Genomic DNA, 25060 nt, shown 5'->3' with positions numbered 1-25060 from the left:
TTCAGGGCTGGGTGCGTGAACAGGAGCGCATAACCCTTGGCAGGAACACAGTATTTCTCATCTGTCCTCTTACAAGTTGGGAGTACAATAGCTGGGGTTTACCAAGTTGTTCTGGCTGGTTCCAGCAAAGCCATGTTTACAGATAAGGCTAACCTACCAGAGGAGGCAGTATGGAGAACAACTATTAGTTTGTGTTCAATCTCACGAGTCCAAAGGGATATGAATTTTTTTCCCCATCAGTTCCTGGAACTGCTTGACATTATCTGCATACGATGGTGGTGAAAGCATTATTGCATCACAGGGTGGAGAGGAAGAGATGTTAGTCTGTACTGCAGCTTCCTCATTAGCCCTTTTTTCCTGATCCTCAAAGGATTATTCCTGGAGAGACTGACAGAGAAGAATACATGATGTCTTCTCTGATGCTCCCCACAAGTGGAACTGGGTGCTCTGGAGAGTTGCTCCATATAGGCTGCCCACAGATCCTAAAATGACTATTTCCCTATATAGGAAAGGGAGGGGGCAGGGAGAGTAACTCATGGTTGTTCAAACCAGGAAAAGTGCAAGGTGACCCATGCCTTGAAGTTTCCCTCACAGACCAAGTGTCAAGAGACTGAGCTCTAGGTTGATAACTGAGCAAACACTGGACAGTAATTGGAGGGTCAGAGGAGCTGCCCTTGTCATTTACTAGAGAAGGGGTTCTCAACCTTTTTCTTTCTGAGCCCCTTCCCCAACATGGTATAAAAACTCCAGGGCCCACCTGCGTCACAACTATTTTTCAGCCCCACTGCAGCAAGGCTCAAGCTTTGGTTTTCTGCCCTGGGCTGAACCAGTCTCGTGTGGCCCTGCTCACAGCCCCCCAAGGGGGCCATGGACCCCTGGTTAAGAACTGCTGCTCTAGAGGGGAGGAAGAAGATGGGGCATTGAAATATGGAGTATGTCTGCCCTAGATTGTACCAGAGAACGTGCCATTACCAAGGGGTGATGTGATACTAGAGACAGGCAAGGTTCTTGTACCAAGAGTCTTTCCTCAACCATCAGCACAGGGGCTCCATGTTCAGGCATATGAACCTGAAGCGGAGCACCCATAGGGACATCACCTGAAGAAGAATCTAAAATTTTATTGAAGAAAAAAAAACAAAAACCAAAAAAAAAACCATACTACCCATTGTACCATATCTATGCAAGATTCACCTCTCTTCCAATTTTTGATAGACATACAACTCCTGAAATGAGATCATTCTGGACCCCCCCTCCCCCCCCCAAAAATGTGTGCGCGTGCGTATATAAGAGTGCTACATTTTGTAAAGAACCCAATTTCAAATTAATTTTATTCTCAGATAATTCATTCAGTACTGAAAGAATTATACACTGTAGGTTTGGGGAAGACACAGTGTATTCTTCACATGCTTGCTTTAAGTACAAAGCTCAACTCAAATTTAAATACTTCCCCTGTCCCCCCAAACAAGTACCTTCATGCTTTTTACCATGCCGCCTCTCAATTGTGGTAGACACTCCCTGTATGCAAAGCTGCCTCATTATCTTCCTTCAAATTCCCCCTTAAAACTCTCCTTTGATGTGATGCCTACAAAAAACTTGACAACTATTACTGGTATTCTGAGACCACGCCTATCACAATGACCAATATTGTCTTATTGTTTCCTTGTGCTCCCCCATGATCTGTCCGTATCCATCTGTTGTCTCCTGTCTTATATTTGGATTGTAAGCTCATTAGGGCAGGGACCATATTCTTGTTCTTTGTACAGAATCTAGCACAATGGGGTCCTGGCCCATGACTAATGCTCCTAGGCACTATAGTAATACAAATAAATAATAATTAATAATAATAATCAGGAAGCTGTTACCAGCACCTCCATAATATTGTAATTACTCATACATAAACAAGCCACATTTTAAACTATTGTAGAGCATTTAACAAATAGCTTTCCACATGAGGCCACAGATGAGATGTCTTTGGCTCTGTTGCCAACTAAATGCTGGCAGCACTAAGTTGTGTATCTCTTTCTAAAGATTCAAAAAATGCCATTATTTATATGTCACAATACCTACACAAGAGATCAGTTCTTGGATAAAGAGTAGCTGGCTGAAACTCACCCTAGACTGAGCCCCCACCTCTCAGAGCCCCCTTTCCCCTCATTATGCTTACTATAATGACAATATATGGGAATGTGTAATGCTGACTAGCCATTACTTATTTTTAAACAATTAACACACTTATGTCTGGCTTAAGTGGAAATATGTTACCAATCCCTTCTCATGTGGTCCTCTACATGTCCTGCTCATGAAGAGGACAGCTGATTGTGGTCACCAAGAAATTTTGCAAGAAAGCATTCACCTCAGACTGGAATCTTGTACTCTGACCTCCGATTGAGATAAATTATTGGTCCATGATGAGTACAGCCAACATGTTAAAATCTCTAACTGAACATGGATGGTCCCTGAGGCGAAGCAAGCGGACACTGAACCCTCAAAAGACTCTAAGAATATGGAAAGAAAGGGAGGGGTGGAGGCTCTCACACAAACGACACCTGAAGTTGTATCCTGCTCTCTTCCCTGGACCAGACAAGGAGAAGAGAAAGACCCTAACCATCAGATAAACCAGGGTTCTCAAACTCAAATCACCATGAGGGTCACATGAGGACTAGTATATTGGCCCGAGGGCTGCATCACTGAAACCTCTTCATACAACGATACGAAAGTATAGTCAAAAATGAAAAAAATGAAGAATAATATAGTATGTTATTAAAAGTCACTGTATTAACTTTTTAAAAACTGTAATGCGAAGAGGGGTTTTAATAAAATATAAACAGCTGTAACTATTCCTTATGTGGTCTGTAACACTGATGATGATCTACACTAACAGTCTATCAACATAGCTGTAACGGCAGGAACTTTTTAAAGTAATTTTTCATACAAAATACGTTGCCACTTTTAACAAACGTTCTTCCCAACTACTCACAGCAAAGAATCAAACATGCTGAACTTCATACCTCAGACTGCTCATCTAGTTCATGAGGCCCTGCCCCTGACCTGCCTTTTCCCACCCCCATTCCAACCCCTTCCCCAAATCTCCACCCCAGCCCTGTCTCCTCCCCTGAGTGTGCCGAATCCCCGCTCCTCCCTCCTGGAAAGTCTTAAGTGCTGCCAAACAGGGGGCGGGGAGGAGAACTTGGCTGCCGGTGGAGTCGGTGCCTATGGCGGGCCGCAGGAAATAACTCTGCGGGCAGCCGCGTCTTTGAGACCCCTGAGTTAAACAAAGCCTGAAGTTACTTCCCCACATGCAAAACAAGCTGAAGTTATTTGCAACAACTAATTCTCAACTAAAATCAACCATATAATTTAGAGACTCTAAGAAGCCAATGATGTGAAAGTGTTTTCGTGTAGATTTTTAGAAATGTCTGAATTCTCCAACTTTCCAGTAGAGACAGGGTTGTATGTGTGTGTCACTAGCAGTTTCTACAGGTAGACACTAAAAAACACAAATCTGTTATTAGTACAAAACGTTAGTTTGGGTTAAAAGCTCCAAAGCTGATAAGTGCTTGATTTAAGAATCACTTTTGCATTTATGTAACAGTGTCAGGAAGACAACAGACACTATTAGTGTAGAAAGGGGAATAAGCTAAGTAAATAGTTTTTAACATAGGTTGTACGTTCAGAGAAACTTAAGGTGGAACACTAAAGTGGGAAACTACACAGAAATCATTCTAAGTGCTATATTTCCTTAAAACAAGAGTCCGCTTCTGTCTTTAGCAAACTCTTAGCTCAATTGATTGGATTTAAGAAAGGTTTTTGTCTTTACATTTCTTGTGAAGTAATGAAGTTATTCTTTTATTAATCTTATACATTGATTTAATTAATCATTATAGTAACTGGGGAGGAGCCAGATAAATTGAACCACTGATTTATTGACTGTATTTCAATTGTAATCTTGAGCTGATCATTGCACTGTGTTAGATTAGATTAGTTTAGGGAAATAGGAAGTAAATTAATTAGTAACATATATCACTTATTTGTATTTGTTTTCTTATTTTTGTAATAAATCCGTAAAAGCATACTAGAATGGCTCCTCTCTCAAAACTTCAATCTGGGAAAACAACTTACTTAGAGGTAAAGGTAAATACACTGAGTAGTCCTGGTCATGCATTTTATTTATTTGATTAAAATCCTGTTCAAACTACTACATAAGCATGATGCATTTGCCAAAATGGTCCTACATCATTTATCACTGTCCCTGATCAAGTAATATTTGCTAAAAACCTTCATTTTTTCCTTCCAGACCTGGCCAGTATTTTTTATGTATCTGTCACCTTCAAACTGTATTTCTTTAATTCATTGTATGTGAAACTGAATGTGAAAATACTGTAAAGACACTAGCTGGTACAAAACCTGGCTGTCTGCCCCCTACTTGGACTGGGTCTGCAGAAGCACATCATTCCTGTTTTCTGGATCCCCCACTGGCTCCCAAGTCTACCTCTGAGGCCAGTTCAATGTCCTGCTTCTAATTTTCAAAGCCATTAATGGGTCATGTCCCAGCTTCAACAGAAACCATATCACTATGAACCATGGAGACAGCTGTGCTCCTTTGAACAAAACACAGAACACAAAGTCCAGGACACACAGTGTGTGAGCCAGAGTCAAGGCACTCTTGGCTCAGGGAGATGTGTCTGTAAAACAAATTCCAGAAGAGATGAGCTATCCAGAATCTGATGACTAGTAGGTCATGCTAAAAGACTTTCCTCTTTGATACAGTTTTGCCATCATAACAAGAATGATATTTCCAACAAACTCCACTCCCTCTCACCGGTACATAACCATCCCTTCAAGAAGAGTTTCTGAAAACCAGAGAAGGGAGAAGAGCTGGACTCCATCAAGTTCAAAAGGAATCTTGCTATGCCAATCCAATTAACTCTAGGAAGCAGTCTGGAACTATGGGGATCGGTACCAGTACAAAATACTAACACAGGTAGGTAGAATCCTTAACACTATTACTATATTACATTTTTGATTACTTCTAATAAATATGTTCTCTGGCTCTTCAGTGATAGTAGTAAGTTTTACGAAGAAGTTGAGGGGTAGGGAATGGGGTATGATAAGTTCTTGGATTTTTGAAGACAACATTATTGCCTGTTAACGGCACACTTTACAAAAAAGGTAATATTTAAAAAATTCTTTAAAAATCTGTTTGAAACTACTCATATTGAGACAATCATTTGAAGCCACAGCTCTAAGAAAGAGGTGGCTTCTCCAGCCAACGTCTATTAGAGAAATCTTATATTTCTCTAACACTGATGAATCTTTATGATAACTGCTCAATATTGGTTCCCTAAATCAGTCTTTTTTTTTTTTAAACTTTCTTCTCTGTCATCAGGAGAATGGTCTTGGCCTTGGCTTCCTCGGTCTTAACCTCTGGCTCCAAGTCTTTAAGGAATTCCACTCTTTGGACCTCATCCTCATACCGGAAGTCCATGCTTTCTTTCAAATCTACAGCATAAGCTTCACAAAAGGGAGCATATTGTGCTTTAGTAATTACATCAGAATTTTATGGAGAAAGTAACTCTCAGCAATCGACGCATTAATCTTCCTGCAATAAACCTCTGTCTTAAGGACATGTTACAGAACAAATTGTGAGATTTCATTACTACTTCATCTGTTTTCTTCAACAACTCTGATCAGATCATGAGATAGCAGCCGCTGTTTAATACACCACCACAACGTAATAGTAGTCAAAGTATGAACTGTCCTCAGAGTGAGTAATAGTATACATTTTACTGTGCTGCAAACAAAAAAACAAAAACAAAAACAAAAAATGAGGTATTTGCATGTGACTTCAGCCCCACTGTGTACAGGAAAAAAGTGTAATCTTGTGCATTGTTATGTTGCATAACATTCCAAATTGTGTAAAAATTTTTCGTGCAGGACAGAGCAGAAAATTCCAGTTTCGTATATGCTTGTTATTTCCCCAATTTGCCTTATTTGTAAATCTTATTAGGATTTACAGCATTTATACCAAAGTCAACCTTTTCTCCAATTGTACACGTCCTACAGAAATCAGTTAATTTTAGGTTGTACCACCATTTCTATGTCAACATATTCGTAAGCTGTGAAAATGCGTGCATATATAATGCAACACATTACTTTTAGAAAAGCTTAACAAATAAAATAATGCACTAAATATAAAAGTAATATGTTTTTGAATGAAAATTTAGGTACATGTGTTAATATTAACATTATTTAAATTTTAAATATGCCCATAACCTACAAGATGAAAGTAGTTTAGGGAAAAACCTTCATTGTCAGAACTACATCCAGAAAAGAAGATTGGGAAATCACAAACATAAAATGAGAAAAGACTTGATAGAGTGAGTTTGCATAACCAGCTTGGTGTTAGGCGGCCACATTTTTGTTGCTTCTGTATTCACTGAAGTGTGGTCTTATCAGGGCTGTTTTTGCAACAAATGCTCTGAAACTAGTATATCACTTGAACTTGAATATCTGCATGCTTAAAGTTTCTTGCAAAGGTTAGTAGCCATAGACGGATGCATACAAATAAAAATTATCAAACATTGTAAAGTTTTTACATAGGGTTAAAAAAGGCAATAATGCAGACAAAAAACCTTGGAGCTCCAAAAAGAGCGAAGCTGGTCCTGCAGCGCTGGCTTGACTGTCTGAAAGTTTATAAAAACAAAATCCACCAAGTGAAAACCTTTTTTGCAATACAAATTCAAATAGTAAGAGAAAGCAAATTTCTATCAACAAATATTTTATTTGCAATTTAGACTTGTAAATTCTTACCTTCAAGCTGGGTGTTTGGGTCTGGTCGACAGTGAATCTCATTAAAATACTGAATTGGAGATCGTTTGGAAAAGATTCCCTGCAAAATAAAGAAATCAGGCAAAATGCATTACTTGCACAGGGCACGCATTTAGTAACTGTAGAGGTGGTCGCTCTAACTTAAAGGCTCTCTCTATATTAACTAATCAAAACTTCATCTCCCTTTCAAACTACAATATACGCCTACTTGTTTTAATCACTGGGTAGATATGCTATATCATACTTTCAGAAACATTCAGCTAACGTAGAAAGAACATATATCAAAAGTTCTTACTACTTCCAAGCAATTACATCTGATAACATGTAAGACAAACTAAAACTCTCTCAAGAGTGTATGGCTTATTAAATCCAATCCTGCTAGGATGTGCATTTCATAATCTACAAAACTGATTCTGTATTCATCTTTCAATGTTAAGCATTCAAAACGGCCGGGACAATTTGAATTCTTTAAATTAGCTGATATTTAGAAAACCACCATTACTACATTTGTTACATTTTAAAGCCATCAACAGATTCTGTTTTGGGGCCAATATCCTTACAGTACAGTAAGAGAGGTGTGGGAATATACTCTGGTGCCAATCAAAATTACATGCACATTTTTGTCAGCAATGTATTACCTTGTGACATCAAGTGCCTTTTGAACTTTTGCTTGTACAGACCCAAGCAAATCAGCACCCATTTTCTTCAACAGCTGTGTCAACAACACAAACAGCCAATCCTGTAGATCTTCTTTATGGACCTGGATGAAGTCGACCAAGGTCTCCAAAAACATGCTGAACACCTAAAAGAGGCAGAGAAGGGAAAAAGAGAGAGGGGTGGGGGGAAGAAAAGGAAATGACATTGACCTGTGTTGAAATCACAAATGATGAAGAAAGCAGTAGGGGAATCAAAGGCAAACAGAGGCAGTGATTTGCAGCCAAGCAGGAAAACAATCTGTCTTGCTTTTCATTGGTCTCCGTGATACAAGAGAATATTGCTATTCAACTTCAGCTGAAGTTTGACAATTAGCTATTCCATGCAGTATCATTGGGTAAAGAAATGTTTACTGTGATGGCTGGCACAACTTTATTTTTTAAATTTAAAATTCTTTCCACTTCAAGATTTATGTAATTAAGTCAGTTCTACGTTGACAATAAAATTGGCTTCTCTTTTTAAAAAAAAGCAAAGAGGCCACAGAAAGCTTAATTAAAATATGAGCTGTGGAGATCTGCATCAAGAGAATGCTTGTTCCTTTCCACAGAAGATTTGGAGAATGGAACAGGCTCCTCTGTTCTTGCAGCATTCTGAAACAAATTATTCACACCAGTAGAGGAAAAACGGCAGTACATTTTTGATTATGATGTTCTTTGGAAATATATGGAATGTTAATCTTTCTAAAAACATATTAGCTACTATCTATGACATTTTGGAAGAGTGGTGTTGGGAAGCAAATATTCATGAAAATGATCTATGAGTACATTTATGCTGCATGGTGCCCCTCCCACCCGCCATAGCAGCAATTCTCAGAGTCCAGGTCAACTGACTTGGGCTTGTGGGGCTCATGCTCTGGGTCTTAAAATAGCAGCACAGATGCTCCCACTTGGGCTGGGGCCTGGGCTCTGAAACTCAGCCAGGATCTCAGAGCCTGGGCTCCAGACCGAGTGGGAACATCTACACTATTTTCAGCTCTACTAGCCCAAGACCTATGAGCCTAAGTCGGTTGACCCGGGCTGAGAATTGCTGCTGCATTTTTTTATCCAGTGTAGATGCACCCTATGTCAATCTGTATATTGCAAACTGCACCAAATGTAAGTGTGGATGACAATTTTTTTTTTTTTTTTTTTTTTTTTTTTTTACAAATTTCTAAACTTATAGTACAACCTTAAGATCAAGAAGTATTTTAGGGTTGGGGTTTTTTTTTTAAGTGTATGTATATAAAATTTACCGCTAGGTGGCATTATTTTTCTTTTTAGGACCTTTCACTAGCTTTTGGATTTATGTGTGCTTATGCTGGAGTGGAACATACATGTTCTAGATATACAATTTGTATGTATTCTGCCAGAATTCCAGCCTAATCTAGGCCATAACACATACTGTTGCATAAGTTCACTAAAATTACTTTTTAACACCGATGTCATAAGGTCATTAAGGTAAATATACCCAACACACTAAAGGTGCAAATCCATATGATTAGTTTACAAGTGTCCGTTATTAGGTATTTGAGGCTGGCACTTGATTAATAGGCACTGGATGCCATATACATTCAAATTCTCTCAGGATCCTACAGACACCAAACAGTATAATCTTCAGGACTACTTTAAATATTTTAACTATTAAAAACCATCTTCCTGTCCCAAATAGGTAAAAGGTTCCTCAAGAGAAAACATTTTCTTCCCCCTCTAAAATGAAATATTGTAGGGTATATTCTCCTCCCTTCCATCTATTGTCCTTGATGTTTCTCTCACTGGGTGAAGGCTGAACATTACTCCAGTGCTGCTCCTGGTCGGGCAGTTACGCAAGAACCACATTAGAAGATCCCCACACCCAGCACTCCTACCCACTGATAACTCCAGGGCACTGAAAACAAGAAAATAAGCTATCAAGCTCAAGACTTTAACTCCGATTCCACATAAGCAACAGCACACAGATTTCTGTGTAGGCCATTCTAAATGTGTTTTGCAGAATTATTATATCTGTACATACAAATCTCCAAACAGTAGTACTAGAAAGTCAAATGATCAAATTATGTCAATTAATCTGTCTGAGTTACATATAACTATAAGCAAACTGGATTTGTAACAGGGCTTTCCAAGTGCCTTTTCTTTGTCCCAGAAACTCCATTAGATTTGGCTGAAATACCAACCGTTAAAATATCACTATTTCCCTGCTGTCACTTGCATTCTTCAGGAATATTTTGGCAACATGTTAAAATAACAGAACATGAGCATTCTAAAGAGCTGGACCCATGCTGCCACCGCAGCAGTGCACACATCCCTGGGAATACCAAAACAGCTGTCAAAATAGCTATAGTGGGGAAAAGGGTGATAAGAGGGCCAAGCTGGTCTCCCCCCAGGCCCAACACAGAGCTCTAGTTGCCCATCTTTACCTTTTTCCTCTTTAAACACAAAACAACAAACCTAGAAAATTACTACAAAAAACTGTTTTAAAGAGTGTTACTTCAATTGAAAAGTTGAGCACGCAAAAGTTCGGAAATATGATATTTAACATCACCCGGGGAATTCTGCTCCCTGTACATGTACATTATAGTAAGGGTAAAATTGTAATTTGAAATTTTGATAATCCATGGGCCTTAAATTTCTACATAGACTTATAAAAACTCTAGAAAATGGGACTTGGGTGCTTTTGAAAATTTTATCCACAGTCCTTTATTACATGATCCCATACTCCACTCCCCTCACCCCCAGGACCCCTGCCTCAGTGCACAGGATGGATGCCCAAGGAGGAAAAATTAAGGGTTTATGGTTAACCTTACATCAGGCATTTCCTAACTTTTGAGCATTTAACTTTGGAATCTAAACAACACCTTTAAAGTAGCATTTCTGTTTGTAAATATAAATATATATATATATATAGATATATCTATATATAGAGAGAGATATAGATATATAGATAGGATGTGCAACATGGCTGAATTAAGATTGCTCTCTCCGCTGTAATATTTGGAACTACCTGACTTCTGAATATTTGTTTCTCAAACTTAACCGTATGTTAACACTACCTTTTTTTTGTTTTGCATTGTAGAAATTCATTAGTCTACACCAGCTTCCATTGGTCTCAGAAAATGGTTTAACAGCAATGGTTGAACACAACTTTTTTTTTGCTAGGGAAAACATAGCCAACCCCAAAAAGGTGTGTTGACGTTGCAGACCAGGTATTAGACACTACGATTTGGGTATTTATTGATTTCGTGCATTCCCACTATAGCCAGGGGACTAAATAAGGAACACAGCACAGATTAAAACTATTGTTCCCTAAAGGAGGGAGTGCTTCCATGGAAACACTGCCTGCCTTTCCTCATTGCCACACAAAACTGTTAAGGGCAAGAATTTAGCAAGACTGAAAAAAGGAAAGGATACTGGACATTGCTACAGACAGCAAGAATATCTGGAATTGTCATAGTTTATGATAAATTATAGAAGGGATATTAAATAACATTTTTCAGGACTTAAGCCAGTATCTAACTATAGAAAAGGATGAAACCTAATGTTGGAGAAAGATTACCACACAACTGCCCACTGCATGGTTCTTATACCTTCCTCTGAAGCTCACTGATCACCCTCATAGAAAGGTTACTGGACTAAATGGACCTCAAGTCTAATGCGGTATGGCAATTCTTATGTCCTTTCCAAGGGGATGAATTTTCCTGTTGCTGTTATGGCCCTTCATGATGAAGGGAGGTGAAATTTACCTCTCCTTTTACCAATGGAGAATTCATCTAGCCCAATTTATTAAATGTGAGGGAAGGGGAAAACTCTGCTAATGTCATGCTTGAGAATTAAATGTACAAAAGGACTTTATGAAGTTATGGTTTCCACAGCAACTATAAATCTGACACCAGCACATACTTAATATTTTGTACTGCTGTGTACACATCTATACCATTATATACATGCAGTGTGATAGAGTTAGAATTGCTGGGGAAATTACAGCTTTCAATTTGTACATTTTCAATTCTCAACCATGATATTACATTAAGTGTTTTGTCTGAGTTTCCTTCCTTAAAAAAAAAAAAAAAAAGAAGAAGAAGCTTGGTTGGAGGGGAAAACTCAAAGAAAATTGTGACTGATCTTTGTGAAGCAAGATTCATGTCGTACAGTGCATGTGAATTTTCAAGTTCAGTTATTCTGAAGTTGAAGAAATAATGTAAAGATAGTCACAAAATTATTTGCTCTGTCTTACTACTTGTAAATACATATATGTACACACACAAGTTTAAAATCAAGCACACTATTACATCAAATGTACTTTCATAAGGACAAGATGCATATTTCAGTTTGTTGGACGTCATAGAAAAGGAAGAAATTAATTTTATAAGGGACTACTGGAAAAAAAGTCAAAATTACTGTTTTATTGGTGGATACCTCTTTTGCTACCAGTTAGCAGAATCTAAATTTGCATACTATTATACTGTCACAGGGTACGCTGGCCTTTTAAGAGGATTCTGACTCAGCTTCAACTGTGCTAGGCTTAGGTTACCTCCCCTAAGAGAAAGGCACAAGGGGTCACCATTAGGGGAGAATCTGACTAGAAACTAGGTTTTCTGGGGAATATCAGGGCAGCCTGAATTCAGTCAGAGTATGGAAAAAAAGCTTGCTGGGGAGGTGACAACTCTTCAGAGCTCCCAGGCAAAAGGCCTAGAAGAGAGAACTGCAAGAACAGTACCAGCTTGTTGAGGGACAAGCGTCAGCTGAGGGACCTGCAAGGAGAAAGAAATGTAAAGGATTTAGAACATTGAGGTTTGTTAGGAAGGGGAAGCCCCGGTAAAGGACAGGAAGAACTTTTAAGCCAAGATGGAGGGTTATGTGGATCTCAAAGCCCATTATAAACTGAATGGACTAAATGAACCCATAAAAGAAGGCTGGAAGATTGTGTATATTATTTTATGGTACTAAGCCACACCCAGAAGAGGAAGCAGTATTGTGAAAACATGAGATACGGTGTTTTGTTTGACACATGACAGAAGGGAAAACTGAGGAAGGTGCAGGGCCAAAGCCAGACTTCTCTACACAAAGGCTTTCAAAGGCCTGCAGCAAACAATGGAAGTGTTATGAGCTTCTTAACAAAAAGGTCACAAGAATCTATTATAATGAGAAGTTTAACGCAAATTAAATACAGCGGTCACTACCAGCTCTCCCTATATAATAGTAGTTGTTAATAACAATAATATTCTAATATTTACATTTAACAATGCAAACAGAAATATGAAACACAACATATATAAAGCACAAACAACTATTATGGGAAACCTTAACTTCTGAGTGCTTGATACTCCATCATAACAATTAATTGTGGATTTTTTTTTTGTGGTTTTTAAAGATTAAGAAATTGAGCCAGGAGCTGACAAACTCTGCTTTCTTTGTCACAGGAGCTCATAAATTTCTTGATCTGGAGTTTATTTGGTTTGGTGCCTCTTATACTGAAATCTGCAGGCTGAATAAGTTGGTTAAACATTTATATGCTCATAGAGCACCTCAGATTGCCCAAAATAAATGTTCATATTAAATTTAATGAATTATCTTCAAACCTTGTCTTGTCTAAGTCTCCCCCGCCCTGGCTCCCAAAAAACCCTAAAACTAAAAACCCACACACCTCTGAATCTGAGACAAAGCATGGACAATTTGTTTGAGAAACTTATATGAGCATCAAAACAAAAGAGTGAGATTAGAGTGGAAGCTAGAATTCAAACTTTAATTATAGTGGGAACAATCCACACATGCTATAGTTTCTCTAGATACAGTCTTTGTTTTCATGATTCAATTTTAAATTCTGAAATCAGTCATCTTAATCACATGTTGATAGTGGAGAAATAAACAGATACTGTAAGAAAAAATAACTATAATTGAGATCTTTCTTTAAAATGAATTAAGTTTCAGATGCGCCAATCACCACAATGTAGAACAGGAGTGCATAACCAAATAAGGTCAGTTCATTAGTAGAAAAAACACATCTCAAAACATTACCACGCATAATTCTATATGAATTGTGAAAGGCTTGACACTGCATGAACTCTTTGGGGGAGGAAAAAAATAGAGAAAAAGCGTTAATTTCACAATCATGCAATAAGGTTAGGTTTCCAGCAAATATTGATCCAACTTACTCTCTAAAGAGAGTTCCAACACAGGGGACAGCATGCAAAAAGAAAAAAGGGGAAAAAAGATAAAAACACACAAATTAGTTGCCATCAATGCAAAGTTCCTGTATGGAAGAAAAAAACACAAAAAATAAAAAAGGTATTTCAAACTTGCACAGTAAATTTAAAATTATGTTTCTAACTGTTCTTAGAATAGTTTGGAAATAAGCAGTTGGTTTGCTCCCGTTTATTTTTCTCCTTAAAACCAATTTTTTTTCCAGAAGAACACCACAACATTAATTTTTCCCTATGCAATTCCTTGTACAGTGACTCCTCACTTAAAATCATCCCGATTAACGTTGTTACCTGCTGATCAATTAGGGAATATGCTCATTTAAAATTGTACAATGCTCCCTTACAATGTTGTTTGACAGTCGCCTGCTTTGTCCACTGCTTGCAGGAAGAGCAGCCAGTTGCAGCTAGCTGGTGGGGCCTGGAACCAGGGTGGACCGGCAGCCCCACTATCAGCTCCCCGCTCCCCTAAGTTGTCTGTGCAGCAGCTGCTCAGCAGGCTACCAATTGCCGGCAGTTCAGCTGTCCCTCCCTCCCCCCCCCCACTGCCATGTGCTGCTCCTACCCTCTGTCTTGGGAGCTCCTGCTTGCTATGCAGAGGGGGGCTAATGTCAGGGAGTCCCTCTCCCCCCTACTCCTGCCCCCCGCTTACCCCGTCTCCATATGGAGCAGGGTGGGGACAGGACAGGGCTCAGGATGGAAGGACCGCATCTGCTGTCTCAACTTCCGGATCTTTTAAAAGGGAATGTACTTAGAGTTGGGTCAGCATACTTAAAGGGGCAATGCGCATCTCTCTCTCCCACACACAGGGTGTGTGTCTCTGTCTGCCATGCTATCTCTCCTCCTTCCATTCGTGCTGCCTTGTAGAGCAGGGGTCTCAAACTCAAATGACCACGAGGGCCACATGAGGACTAGTACATTGGCCCGAGGGCCGTACCACTGACCACACCCCCCTGCTGCCCTGGTCTCGCCCCCTCTCCACTCCTTCCCCACCTCTTCCCTGCCCCCATTCCAACCTCTTCCCTGCCCCCATTCCAACCCCTTCCCTGAAATCCCCACCCCAACTCCACCCCCTCCCTGCCCCCAGGGGGTGCAGGAGGGGTGCAGGATGCAGCAGGAGGCTCAGGGCAGGGGGTTGGGGTGCAGGAGGGGTGCAGGGTGTGGCAGGGGGCTCAGGGAAGGGGGTCGGGGTGTGGGTGCAGCAGGGGCCTCAGGGAAGGGGGTCGGGGTGTGGGGTGCAGTAGGGGGCTCAGCTACACGAGGAGTTTGAGGGGCGGGTGCGGCCCAGCCACTCTGGGAAGCAGCCGGGACCTGGGGGAGGGGGGGCCACAGGGGTCTGTGTGTCACCCTGGCAGCTCCTCCAAGTACCTCCCCTGAAGCTCCCATTTGCCAGGAACGGGGAACTGTGGCCAATGGGAGCTTCGGGGGAAGTACCTGGAGGAGCGGCCAGGGTAACACACAGACCCCTGTGCACTCCCACCCCCCCCCCCCGCCAGGTCCCGGCCGCTTCCCAGAGCAGGACGGAGGCAGGGCAGGCAGGCAGGAAGGGAGCCTGCCCTGTCCCCGGTGTGCGCCAAGCCGGAGCCACTCTAGGTAAATGCTGGAGGGGGTGGGGGGGCCATGGGGAGCTGGCGGACCGGAGAAAATAGCCCAGCCCGCAGGTTTGAGACCCCTGTTGTAGAGTGTGAGGTTACATTAACAACAATGTATTAACTCTTGAGGGCTCAGCTGATTGCTAGTTCTTCATTTAGTAGTAAGACATTCGCTGGGAAATATACCACCCTCTAAATTCACCACCTCAACCAAGCTCCACAATCATCATTGCTGTGTACAGTATTAAATTGTTTGTTTAAAACTTATACTGTATGTGTGTGTGTGTGTAGTTTTTTGTCTGGTGAAAAAAATTTCCCTGGAACGTAACCCCTCCTATTGACATTAATTCTTATGGGGAAACTGGATTCGCTTAACATCGTTTCGCTTAAAGTCGCCTTTTTCAGGAACATAACTACAATGTTAAACGAGGAGTTACTGTACTTAGGTTAAAGACGTACTGGAACACATTAAAAAAATTAGACATTCACATCTTTACATACTGTAGTTATAATCATTCCTGTAGAAGCTGGGAGAAAAACTCTTGGAAAAGATTTTATATGGTCACCTCACACATAAATATAAAAACCTAATTGTCCATTAACTCTTTGATGCTTAAAGTTGGGGTATCCTGCTGTGAAATGTGCTGCTGGACAATTAATGGTTGGAAATATCCAGTGGTGGCAGCACAGTCAGTGATTGGAACTAGGAGTTAATTGTAAATATTTTTAAGTCACTACTGTACAGTTACAAACTTTGGTTTAGTTATAATATGGATGATACCTCAGTTTACAAAACAAAACGTGTTATTATATCAATGTGTCCAGTAAACATGAAAAGAAGAGATATATTATATACGTATGGAACGCGATAATTTTTTATGACATCTCAGTGTCTATTTTAAAGTAATCTTCATTCCAAAAAAGATGTCATGCATGCTTATAATGTCACTTCTGGTTTTTTTGTACATTCTTGTCATGAAATAATTTGAATGCTATATTTCGCATATACAATTTCAAGCTGGAATACTTTTAATTCTGCATATTTTGCAAAGGAAAGTAAGTTTTTAATATAAAGAAAATTTTCACACATTAGTTCAATATACGAACTGATGTAAAGTTTGTACATCCAGCAGCCAAACTCTTATTAACTAGCTTCCAAGTCAAATAGTGACAAAAATCAGCAATATGCCATTTCATCAACATTGGTATATTTATGGAATTTACATAAATGCTCTAGAGATCGATACTGCTAAAAGAAAACTGTATATGCATGACCAAGCAAAATAATGCTTAAGTTTACACAAGATGCTTATCTCATACATTTACTGCTTTGCTTCAGCAGTACCCACCACATTATCGATCTCCTGGAATTCTATATTTTTCAGTACTTTTTTGGGGGGGTCATTCTCTCTTCCTCCCCTCTTCTACTTCGGGCTGTTCACTTGATCTCTCTGGGGCATCTATTCTTCAACTTTTTCCATTTTCACTGCTTCATCCTCTCTTGACTTCCTATGATCCTCAAGGCCTTTTCGCTTCATGTTCAGGCCTCTGTTCTCATGTGTACCCCAAAACTCCCAAATTTCTAATCTTGCCACAGGTGGCTACTACTCTGCCTTATCCGTAAAAAGGGCAAACAGCAGACAAACTTTGACAAGTTAATTTGGTGCTTTACTGTTACTTTAAATTAGTCAGGATTTCAGTACAGTCAACGTATCACCCAGTTCTGAAGGTTTATCAAGTGTACATTAACATTTTTATAGGCATTTTTCAGTATTCTATTAGCAGCAGCCATCAGTTGACATATTTATAGTAGAGTTGTAAAATACTGAGATGAACTACTTTCTGTTTTGCTGTGAAACTTTATGAGTGTTTTGCTATCACTTAATCAATACTGATAGATTGATAGAAGTTATCTCAGACAAAATGAGTACTTATTACTTTCAATAGGCAGAATATCTACAATTCAAGATAAGTCCTAAATTATAAATAAACATGAAGTTTTAAAAATGTTTTATATTTATTTTCATATCAGCAACTGTACTGCTGTGCCCAGTTGTCTGAGACATTTCACTTTAAGTTCATTAATGGAGCATTAAATAAGGCACAGTGGTCCATCTACTTGAGAGACATAGAGAGAGAGAGAGAAGGCAAACAACCAAAACTGAAAATATAACCCACAAGTAGAGATTCAGTAAAATAAGCTAGTTAAAATTGCTCTTAGAAACCCAAAAGAATATTATAATTGTTACAGTGTCATCCTGATTTATGAGGTACTGGTTCATATTTGCCTTGTAAAAAGTCATATAATGTGAACAAAACATGATATTGATTTATTATTGATAGCAATATATTCTTTACGTGTATTTTACTAAATATTAATAACCATATAAACTATCTATAGAGCCTTAATTTCCAACCAGTCATTTATCAATGAGAATAAAGGAAGACACACACTATAATGCATTATCACTCAAAAACATATAAGCTAGAAAGCATCTGAAATATACACTTGGGGTTGCTAATCAGCCTCATTTTGTACAATTTAACTGAAATATTTCTTGCATCAGATAAACTCAATATATTCCTGAGTGAGAATCACTTTTCATTTTACCTTTGCAAGAAACACTATGAGCTTATAAGAATATTTAAAAATGTTGAACACTCTCTAAATGTTGAATAAATTTCTATTTACATACAATAAATTAGTATTTACTTTATCTCAATTATCCTGTATCAATAAAAGAAAAAGAACTTGTTTCAAATCTCAAATTAAGTGGATCAAAGCACCAGTTTCCTTACATTCTACCAATTAACATTATCAGTGAAAATTAAGAACACATACCTATGCCTCACCACCTGTTTGCAAAGAGTTCCTAAATAACTCATATGACTACCTCTCACAATTCAATGCTTATAATACACCTTTATGGCAAATATTTTAAGTGTGCAAATGAATACTTACTAATATCATTTACAGAAATTGTTCTGTAGTATTAATCTACAAGATTTCAATGTGCTGACTACAAGTAAACAGAGGAATATCAAAAGAAAAAAATAAAACATACCTTGCTATGAGGGTCAGCAAACATCCTTGTGAAGATTTCACACAATCTTTTCAATTCAACACGACTGTTAAAATGATGTAACAATTAATTAGTCAACTATGGGCTACCGTAAGGAATTCTTTTAAAAGGACACAGACTGGATACTTCAAGCCCAAAGTTCAGGTTAAGAGGTTTTGAAAAACACCTTTTCAATAGAAATATTTCATTTTTGCTTGAAATCTAATTTGAAGTTTAACTTCAGTTTAAACATTCTTACGCACTATATGCAACCAAAATAACATAGCATTGTACTAGTACAGAACAACCAGTGAAACTGACTACAAGCCAAAGTGAAAGTGGTAGCTATTAAACATCTCAAATAATACAGGTCATTTTAAAATTTTCAGTTTTAATAATCTAATGTTAATACAGATAAAATTTATTTTTAAATATGACTTAATCCAATAATGTCCCTTTATAGTAACACTTATAAAACGTTATATAACCAAAACATTGTTTAAATTTCCACTTATGACAACTAAAATATGAAACAGGGTATATTTAGAGACATTCTTAGTCTTTAGGGATATGTCTACAAAGTAGCTAGGAAGGTGCTTCCCAAAGCAAGTAGACAGACATGAGCTAGTTCTGCTTGAGCTAGCATGCTAAGAATAGCAGTGTAGCCATGAAAGCAATTGATGGAGGCTCAGGGTATCCATTCTATATACCCAGAGGGACAGGTGGCATTGTACTGTACTCAAGTGGCAAGTCCATGCCACAGCCTGGCCCGCTGTGGCCACACTGCTATTTTTAGTGCGCTACCTTGAGCGGAGCTGGTGTATGTCTGTCTACCTGTGCTGGGAAGCACCCTCTCAGCAGCTGTGTAGATATACCCTAGAAGTATCAAACAGTTTCTGCTGAACACAGGATTGCATCTCCAGTTGACACAAATTAGGACTCCACAGATTAGGAATTTTTCTGTCTTGTGGAGCTCTTAGTTTAAATTTGGTCTCTAATGCTATTAAATAAGGACTTCTATCACTATTTATTATTTCTTTAGTGCCACCAATAATTTCAACACCGTACAAGGTTCCCAGATAAAAATTATGTTAAACTAGAACATATATCAGTAACTTAAAGATAAAAATGTTACCGGGATGTTGTAATTATCCCCCATATAAGCAATACAAACCCAGAAAAATAAGAGTTAAGAGTAAATTTAAAAGAAATCGAAACATGTTAAGGTATGGGAACGCTGTTAAGTAAACAAAAAAACCTTAACTCTGCTTTGTAAAGATATCATTGTGATGACTAACATTTATGAATAGTGCATTACAGTCCCAGATTAAACTAAACTGATTTTTAAAGACATCTGATAATTTTTTTTAAATGCTTCCATCATGGTGTCATTACAAGGCAGAGATAAGGTTGTTTGGGTGCCTTAACTTTGTATTTATATATTTTAACATGTTTGGATTTTTTTTAGATTTAATCTTAAATCTGAATCTCTTAAGTTTCTACTGCTTGTTTTTTGGGATACTTACATGTAAGGTTTTTCCTTACATTACTAATATACAGTCAAACTTAACTACAATTTAATCTAAGTTCTTATCTATGATTCACTTTAAAAAAAAACCTTCATACTTGCTCACTAAACAAAAAATCCCACCAATAGTGTTAACCATGTGGTATTTCTATTGATTTGAAGAGCTGCAGCATAACCCCAAGATCTATATTTTATTTAAACTTTTCTGACCAGATTAACCAGCATGCGCTGGATGCCCTACTCACTTTGGAGGACCACAAAACAGACAGAACATACATACCAGCTTTTCCCTCCTTCTTGTTCCTTCCCCAATTTCCCCTTTCTCCTATGCTCCAAATTCCCCTGCACATCGCCCCTCAATACTTCCCCTCCTGCTCTCCCTGTTGAGTAAATCTGGTACAAGGGTATTTAAAAAAAATTTTTTTTTAAGACTAACAGTCACTTTTGCCATTATTTTTCATAACTGAGCATTTCTTCTTTAACAGGAGCTAAAGAATAGTGTTCTTCTACAAATAATTTCTTCAAGATATGCCCTTTTCAAAATGGCTCCCATCTTCTATTGTACTCAATGAAACAACAGCCACAGCTGTCCTAAGCTGCCTTTTTGAAGTAACCACTAGCTCCCTGAAAATAGCATAGTGTAGGCCTAGCTTGACAGAAGTAACTTGCCTCATTTCTTAGTGGGCATGACTGGGAAGGTGAATGGAAAGTTAAGTTGTAAACAGATGCTTGACAAGCAGTATGCTGGAGTCGGGATGTCTGTGCTAGCTAAAATAAGCAGCAAAACCCTAATGCTAGTGACAATGGACAAGATAAACCTGGAATGTGAAGATCATGTTCTGCATGAACAGCACATGGACAGAACATGCTGCACAGGGATTGGTTCCTGCAAAATAACCAAGCCAATCCAAAAATATGTGATGTGATGTAATGTATAGAAAATGCAATGTAACGTGTAAATGTATATAAAAAGAGGTTTTCTGTGCAACTCTGGATGTGTGGTACGCCCTAAATCCAACCCCTATGTTTGAGTCTGATTAACGCAGTGTAGCTTTGCTGTATGCCAAATACAGGAACCTGAGCGACAAAATCTGGTGTCAAACTGAGTGATTTGGATCCCAGAGAACTGGATGAAGTGTTCTCCCAGAACTAGACAAAGTGTTCTGGATAAGCCAAGTGGAAACACTTTCAGGGGGAATCCCAACACATAAGAATCCTCACTCTTCCGTGAGGGTAGCTTGGCTTAACTCTCCATTCTGAGCAATGGGAGATGGTGGCTATTTCCAGAATTTCAACTCTCGATAGCTTAAGAGTATTGGGATGAGGGACAAGGATCTCTGGTACTTATTGTACAGGTAAAAGGGTTTAAGCATGTTTTCTTCCTGGTTTGAGGCCAGTTTTTGCAGTTTCTTCTGTGTCTGCAAGTACCTTGTCCTCCTCCTTGCTAAAAGAATTTGTCACTGGTGAATTTTACACAGTTCATACCGTCTGATTTGTGTGAATCTAATATCTAGATCTACATTCACAGGTTCCTCCAGGCTACGTCAATGAAAGACATGGACCTTGCTCTGGGCATCCACAAATGTGTATGCCAGGAAAGTAGCAGCTAAGAAAATCTTACTTAAAGTCAACATTTTCAGCAAGTAAAAACTTTAGGTTTTTTAGCTGTGTTTCCGAAAAATTGTCCCAAGAAAGCAAGAAATTAGATACTGTTTTTTACAGGGTGATAAGTGATGCACCTAATCTTATAAATATAATACATGCCAAGAAACTGATCATAATCATTTTTGTCCATTTACAGGATAATGCAAAGAGATCTCACAGAAACACTGCAATCTGCATTATTTATTCAGAAGAATATACTACTTCGCTTATTTCAGTAATTTGAAATTCCAATTCTACTTGTAATACAATGAAGGCTACATCAACACATAAAGCTGACTGAGAAAATGAGCGTCAGCTGCAAAACAGTGGCCCTGCTCCTCCCCGCCCCCGCAGGAAAACCGTTCTTGTGTAAGAGACATTTTCTTACCTTAAAGTCCTCTGATTTTTTAATAAATTCTGTAGACCTAGAAGACCTTCTTTTCTTTCTGACCAGTTGGAGCTAGCACAGCGATTGAGGACCTCTGCCACATCTTCTGTCTGCCGCATATATGTAGGTATGCTGCCATTGCGAGAGCTGTATGATCTTTCTGAACAGGCACTGGATGCATCACTGTTGGCATCATCATCGGAGTACATTCCATACGACTCGTACCTCCTTCGTACAGGCTTTTTCTATCACATACAGACTCCCAGATTAGCAATGATCACAAAGAGGTGTCAAACTTTGTATTTGCACAAACTTAGATCTATACAAAGGCTAACACCTTCACTGATCACCTGCATTGACGTTATGGCTCCAATTTCATTGTTCTACAAGTCAAGCAACATTAATATCTTAACGCCAGATTGATTATATAGAATTCCAAAAGTAAAAATGAAGCAAATAGCACATTACAGGTTATCCACCTAATCAATTTTCTTCTGTATAAGTTTTACTTGTGAAAAATACAAATATTTATCATAATAGAGGGAGAACAGAGATATTGAAATTTAGTCATGTCACTCAACCTTACACAACTTCAAACAATATCGAGTTTAAAATGACATTTTCTATTACTTCTTTATTTATATTTAGTTTTGTACAATCTTAGTACATACTATATTAAAATGTTAAACTATCAGAAGTAAGGGGAAAACAGTGGATTTCTATACCTTAGTCCGTATGTCTCCTAAGAGCTGATAGCAGTAAATTATTAAAGAGAAACAGAGAAATTGAGAACATTGAGGATAATTGCCATGTACTAGAACTATAACTAATTTTCATTATGGTATCACCTGTCAGTAGAAACAGTTTTTTGTTTTTTTTTTAATATATTGAAGACAATGGCTATTAGCATGCAACTTTATTTATTCTTTGCCCTCACTATCGCTGGTATAAAATATGTAACACTGCCATATCATGCATTACCAATAAGAAATTTTACTCCGGCTATACTTTTCCAGAAAAATACATCATAATATAATTTTTTAGGTCTTCACAAACAAAGATAAGACACAAACTTCCCTGCTTAAAGCTTTCTGGCTCTCTTATACAATGGTAATTCATCTTGAGGACCCTGTTATGTACAGTCAACTATCTCAGCACCAACCAAACCAATGTTCCTGGTTTTGGAATTTTTTGTCAACATGTTTTCCCCCCTTTTTCTATTGTGGAAGTTTTCTGACCAGCTCTGCTCTCAGCATCTGGAAACTTCCACCCAATTCTGGAATTGCAAAGACTCCCTATAGAAGCAAATTACAGAATGCCTTATAAGAAGTAATTTTAAAATACAAAAAACAAACAAACAAAAACAATAAACACCCTCCTCCCCCCCCAAAATAACCAAAAACATGAAACCCAAACAGGCCAAGGGATTAAGAAAAACAGACTTATCACCCTAGAGGAAAAAAACCACACCTCTGCAAAAGAAACCTGGTACCAAACTCTGAATCAGAGGTGTGCAGTGAGAATCCTGGTTTTTTGTTTTTTTGTTTTTTTTTTGAGGGGGCGGCTTATTAATTATATGCTAGAAATAACTTGTTAAAGAGCCACGTGAATCACATGATCAAGCTCTGCTGAGATACTTCTTTAAATTCAACTGATCCATGATAGCCCAAAACAGTTGCCAAATAAACGGCAATGCAATAAACCTGCCTCGCAATTGAAATGGTAGTATAGCAGTTCTGTGGGGTGGGGGAGTGAATTAGGTCCATTTACATTACAAATATTTTATATTTACAAATAGATGTCATGACACTGGAGTTCTATCTTTTCAAGAACCTGAAGAGGGACAGACTCCTGTACTGCATCAGAGCAAAATAAACTCAAAGCCAGATTCTCATCCAAATGGATAGTCACTACCAATTAGAGCAAGACTGGGGACCACCCATGCCAGGGGCATTGCTACAAGAAGTTATGGTGGATAGACGTACAGATGACATTTCCTTCTCCAGTGGCTGGAGAGGCATTCCTTATTAGTGTGATCTCCTAGTACCAGAAGCACATAACTGGAAGTTTCTCATTCAGGTGGGCAGCCTTCTAAAACCTCAGTGAGTGAAACAGTAGCAGAAGACAAAATTCAGGAACAGACATTCATAAACCTGACTCCCTCTAAGTCACCACCCTCCCATCACACACACGGACAAACCGAATCTTAATTGTTCTTATCCATGAAGCTGACAGAAAGTTCTGCACTATCAGAGGTACTGGACAGTTTCTGAGTGTAGGTAGCCAGGATTTACCAAACTGTCGGTCACACTCTGAACAGTTTTGCTTGACAGGATTTCAGATGCAATGGAGGAAGGGGAGAAAATTTTCTTGACTTCTATCTCAGCCAAGGTACAGGTATAGGAGTTTTAAAAAGCTATGATACAATAACTTTGACTCAGAGTGGTTTCTGCCAACCTATGTCCTCCAAACATTTAATCTATAAAGCACAATGACCGATGAAAGTAATGGACAGGAAAGAAACAAAGCAAGGAGTCACTTAACTGATGACTTTATGAATATAAGTGGCATACTACAGGCCCTCGACAGAATAGGATTTCAATGCAAATTATTTTTCCTTTGAGAACTCAAAACTGGATCCAACAGTATTTAAATGCCTGCAGTTTGTTTGCACATTGTTTAAAACACTATTTAAAAAAACCAACACCAATCTGTCTGCCATAAAACTGTGGAAGTTCCACACAGCAGTTAGATACCTTGGCAACAGATGCCTTAAATACGTATCAACATGCTAAATACCAACTTGAGACAAAACACAGTAGACCTCCTTTGATTTCAGGTTAATCTGAATTTGAACATTTGCTAATGTGAAATTAAGGCTAACAAAATACAGAAACAACAAAAAAGTAAAATATGCCTAGACCTGACTTGATTTAAAAAAGGAAGAAAGTAAAGAAAATCCCTTCAAAATATTAAATCAACTTTTTATTTTTGGGTCGTTAAAGATATCAAAGAAAGGTAAATAAGTGGGACTGGCTGGAAATTCACTAATGGAACTTCTTTCATCAGAAAGCGTCAATTAGTTGAAATTGAGACATCTGTGGGACTGTGTCCATTTTGTTAACATTCCGATGG

At 38.5% G+C, this 25060-nt stretch overlaps 1 protein-coding gene across 48 annotated transcripts in view; it reads right to left on the bottom strand.

Annotated features, from left to right (window-relative positions):
• The window catches only part of CLASP2 (cytoplasmic linker associated protein 2), a 270485-nt gene that overhangs the window by 55034 nt on the left and 190391 nt on the right, over positions 1–25060 (bottom strand). For 18 of the 48 annotated variants that reach the window (XM_074945436.1, XM_074945431.1, XM_074945440.1 and 15 more), the window contains 6 exons: positions 22651–22674; positions 21926–22170; positions 18369–18432; positions 7467–7630; positions 6811–6889; positions 6633–6683 (listed from right to left, as the gene is read on the bottom strand). In XM_074945436.1, coding sequence (XP_074801537.1) covers positions 6633–6683; positions 6811–6889; positions 7467–7630; positions 18369–18432; positions 21926–22170; positions 22651–22674 — 627 coding nt within the window. The remainder of the gene's footprint in view (positions 1–6632; positions 6684–6810; positions 6890–7466; positions 7631–18368; positions 18433–21925; positions 22171–22650; positions 22675–25060) is intronic. The other 30 variants (XM_074945438.1, XM_074945450.1, XM_074945454.1 and 27 more) reach the window with 3 other exon arrangements.

This window comes from Natator depressus, chromosome 2, assembly GCF_965152275.1.
Source record: "Natator depressus isolate rNatDep1 chromosome 2, rNatDep2.hap1, whole genome shotgun sequence".
Lineage (NCBI taxonomy): Eukaryota > Metazoa > Chordata > Testudines > Cheloniidae > Natator > Natator depressus.
This window is presented reverse-complemented; position numbering and strand designations above follow the sequence as displayed.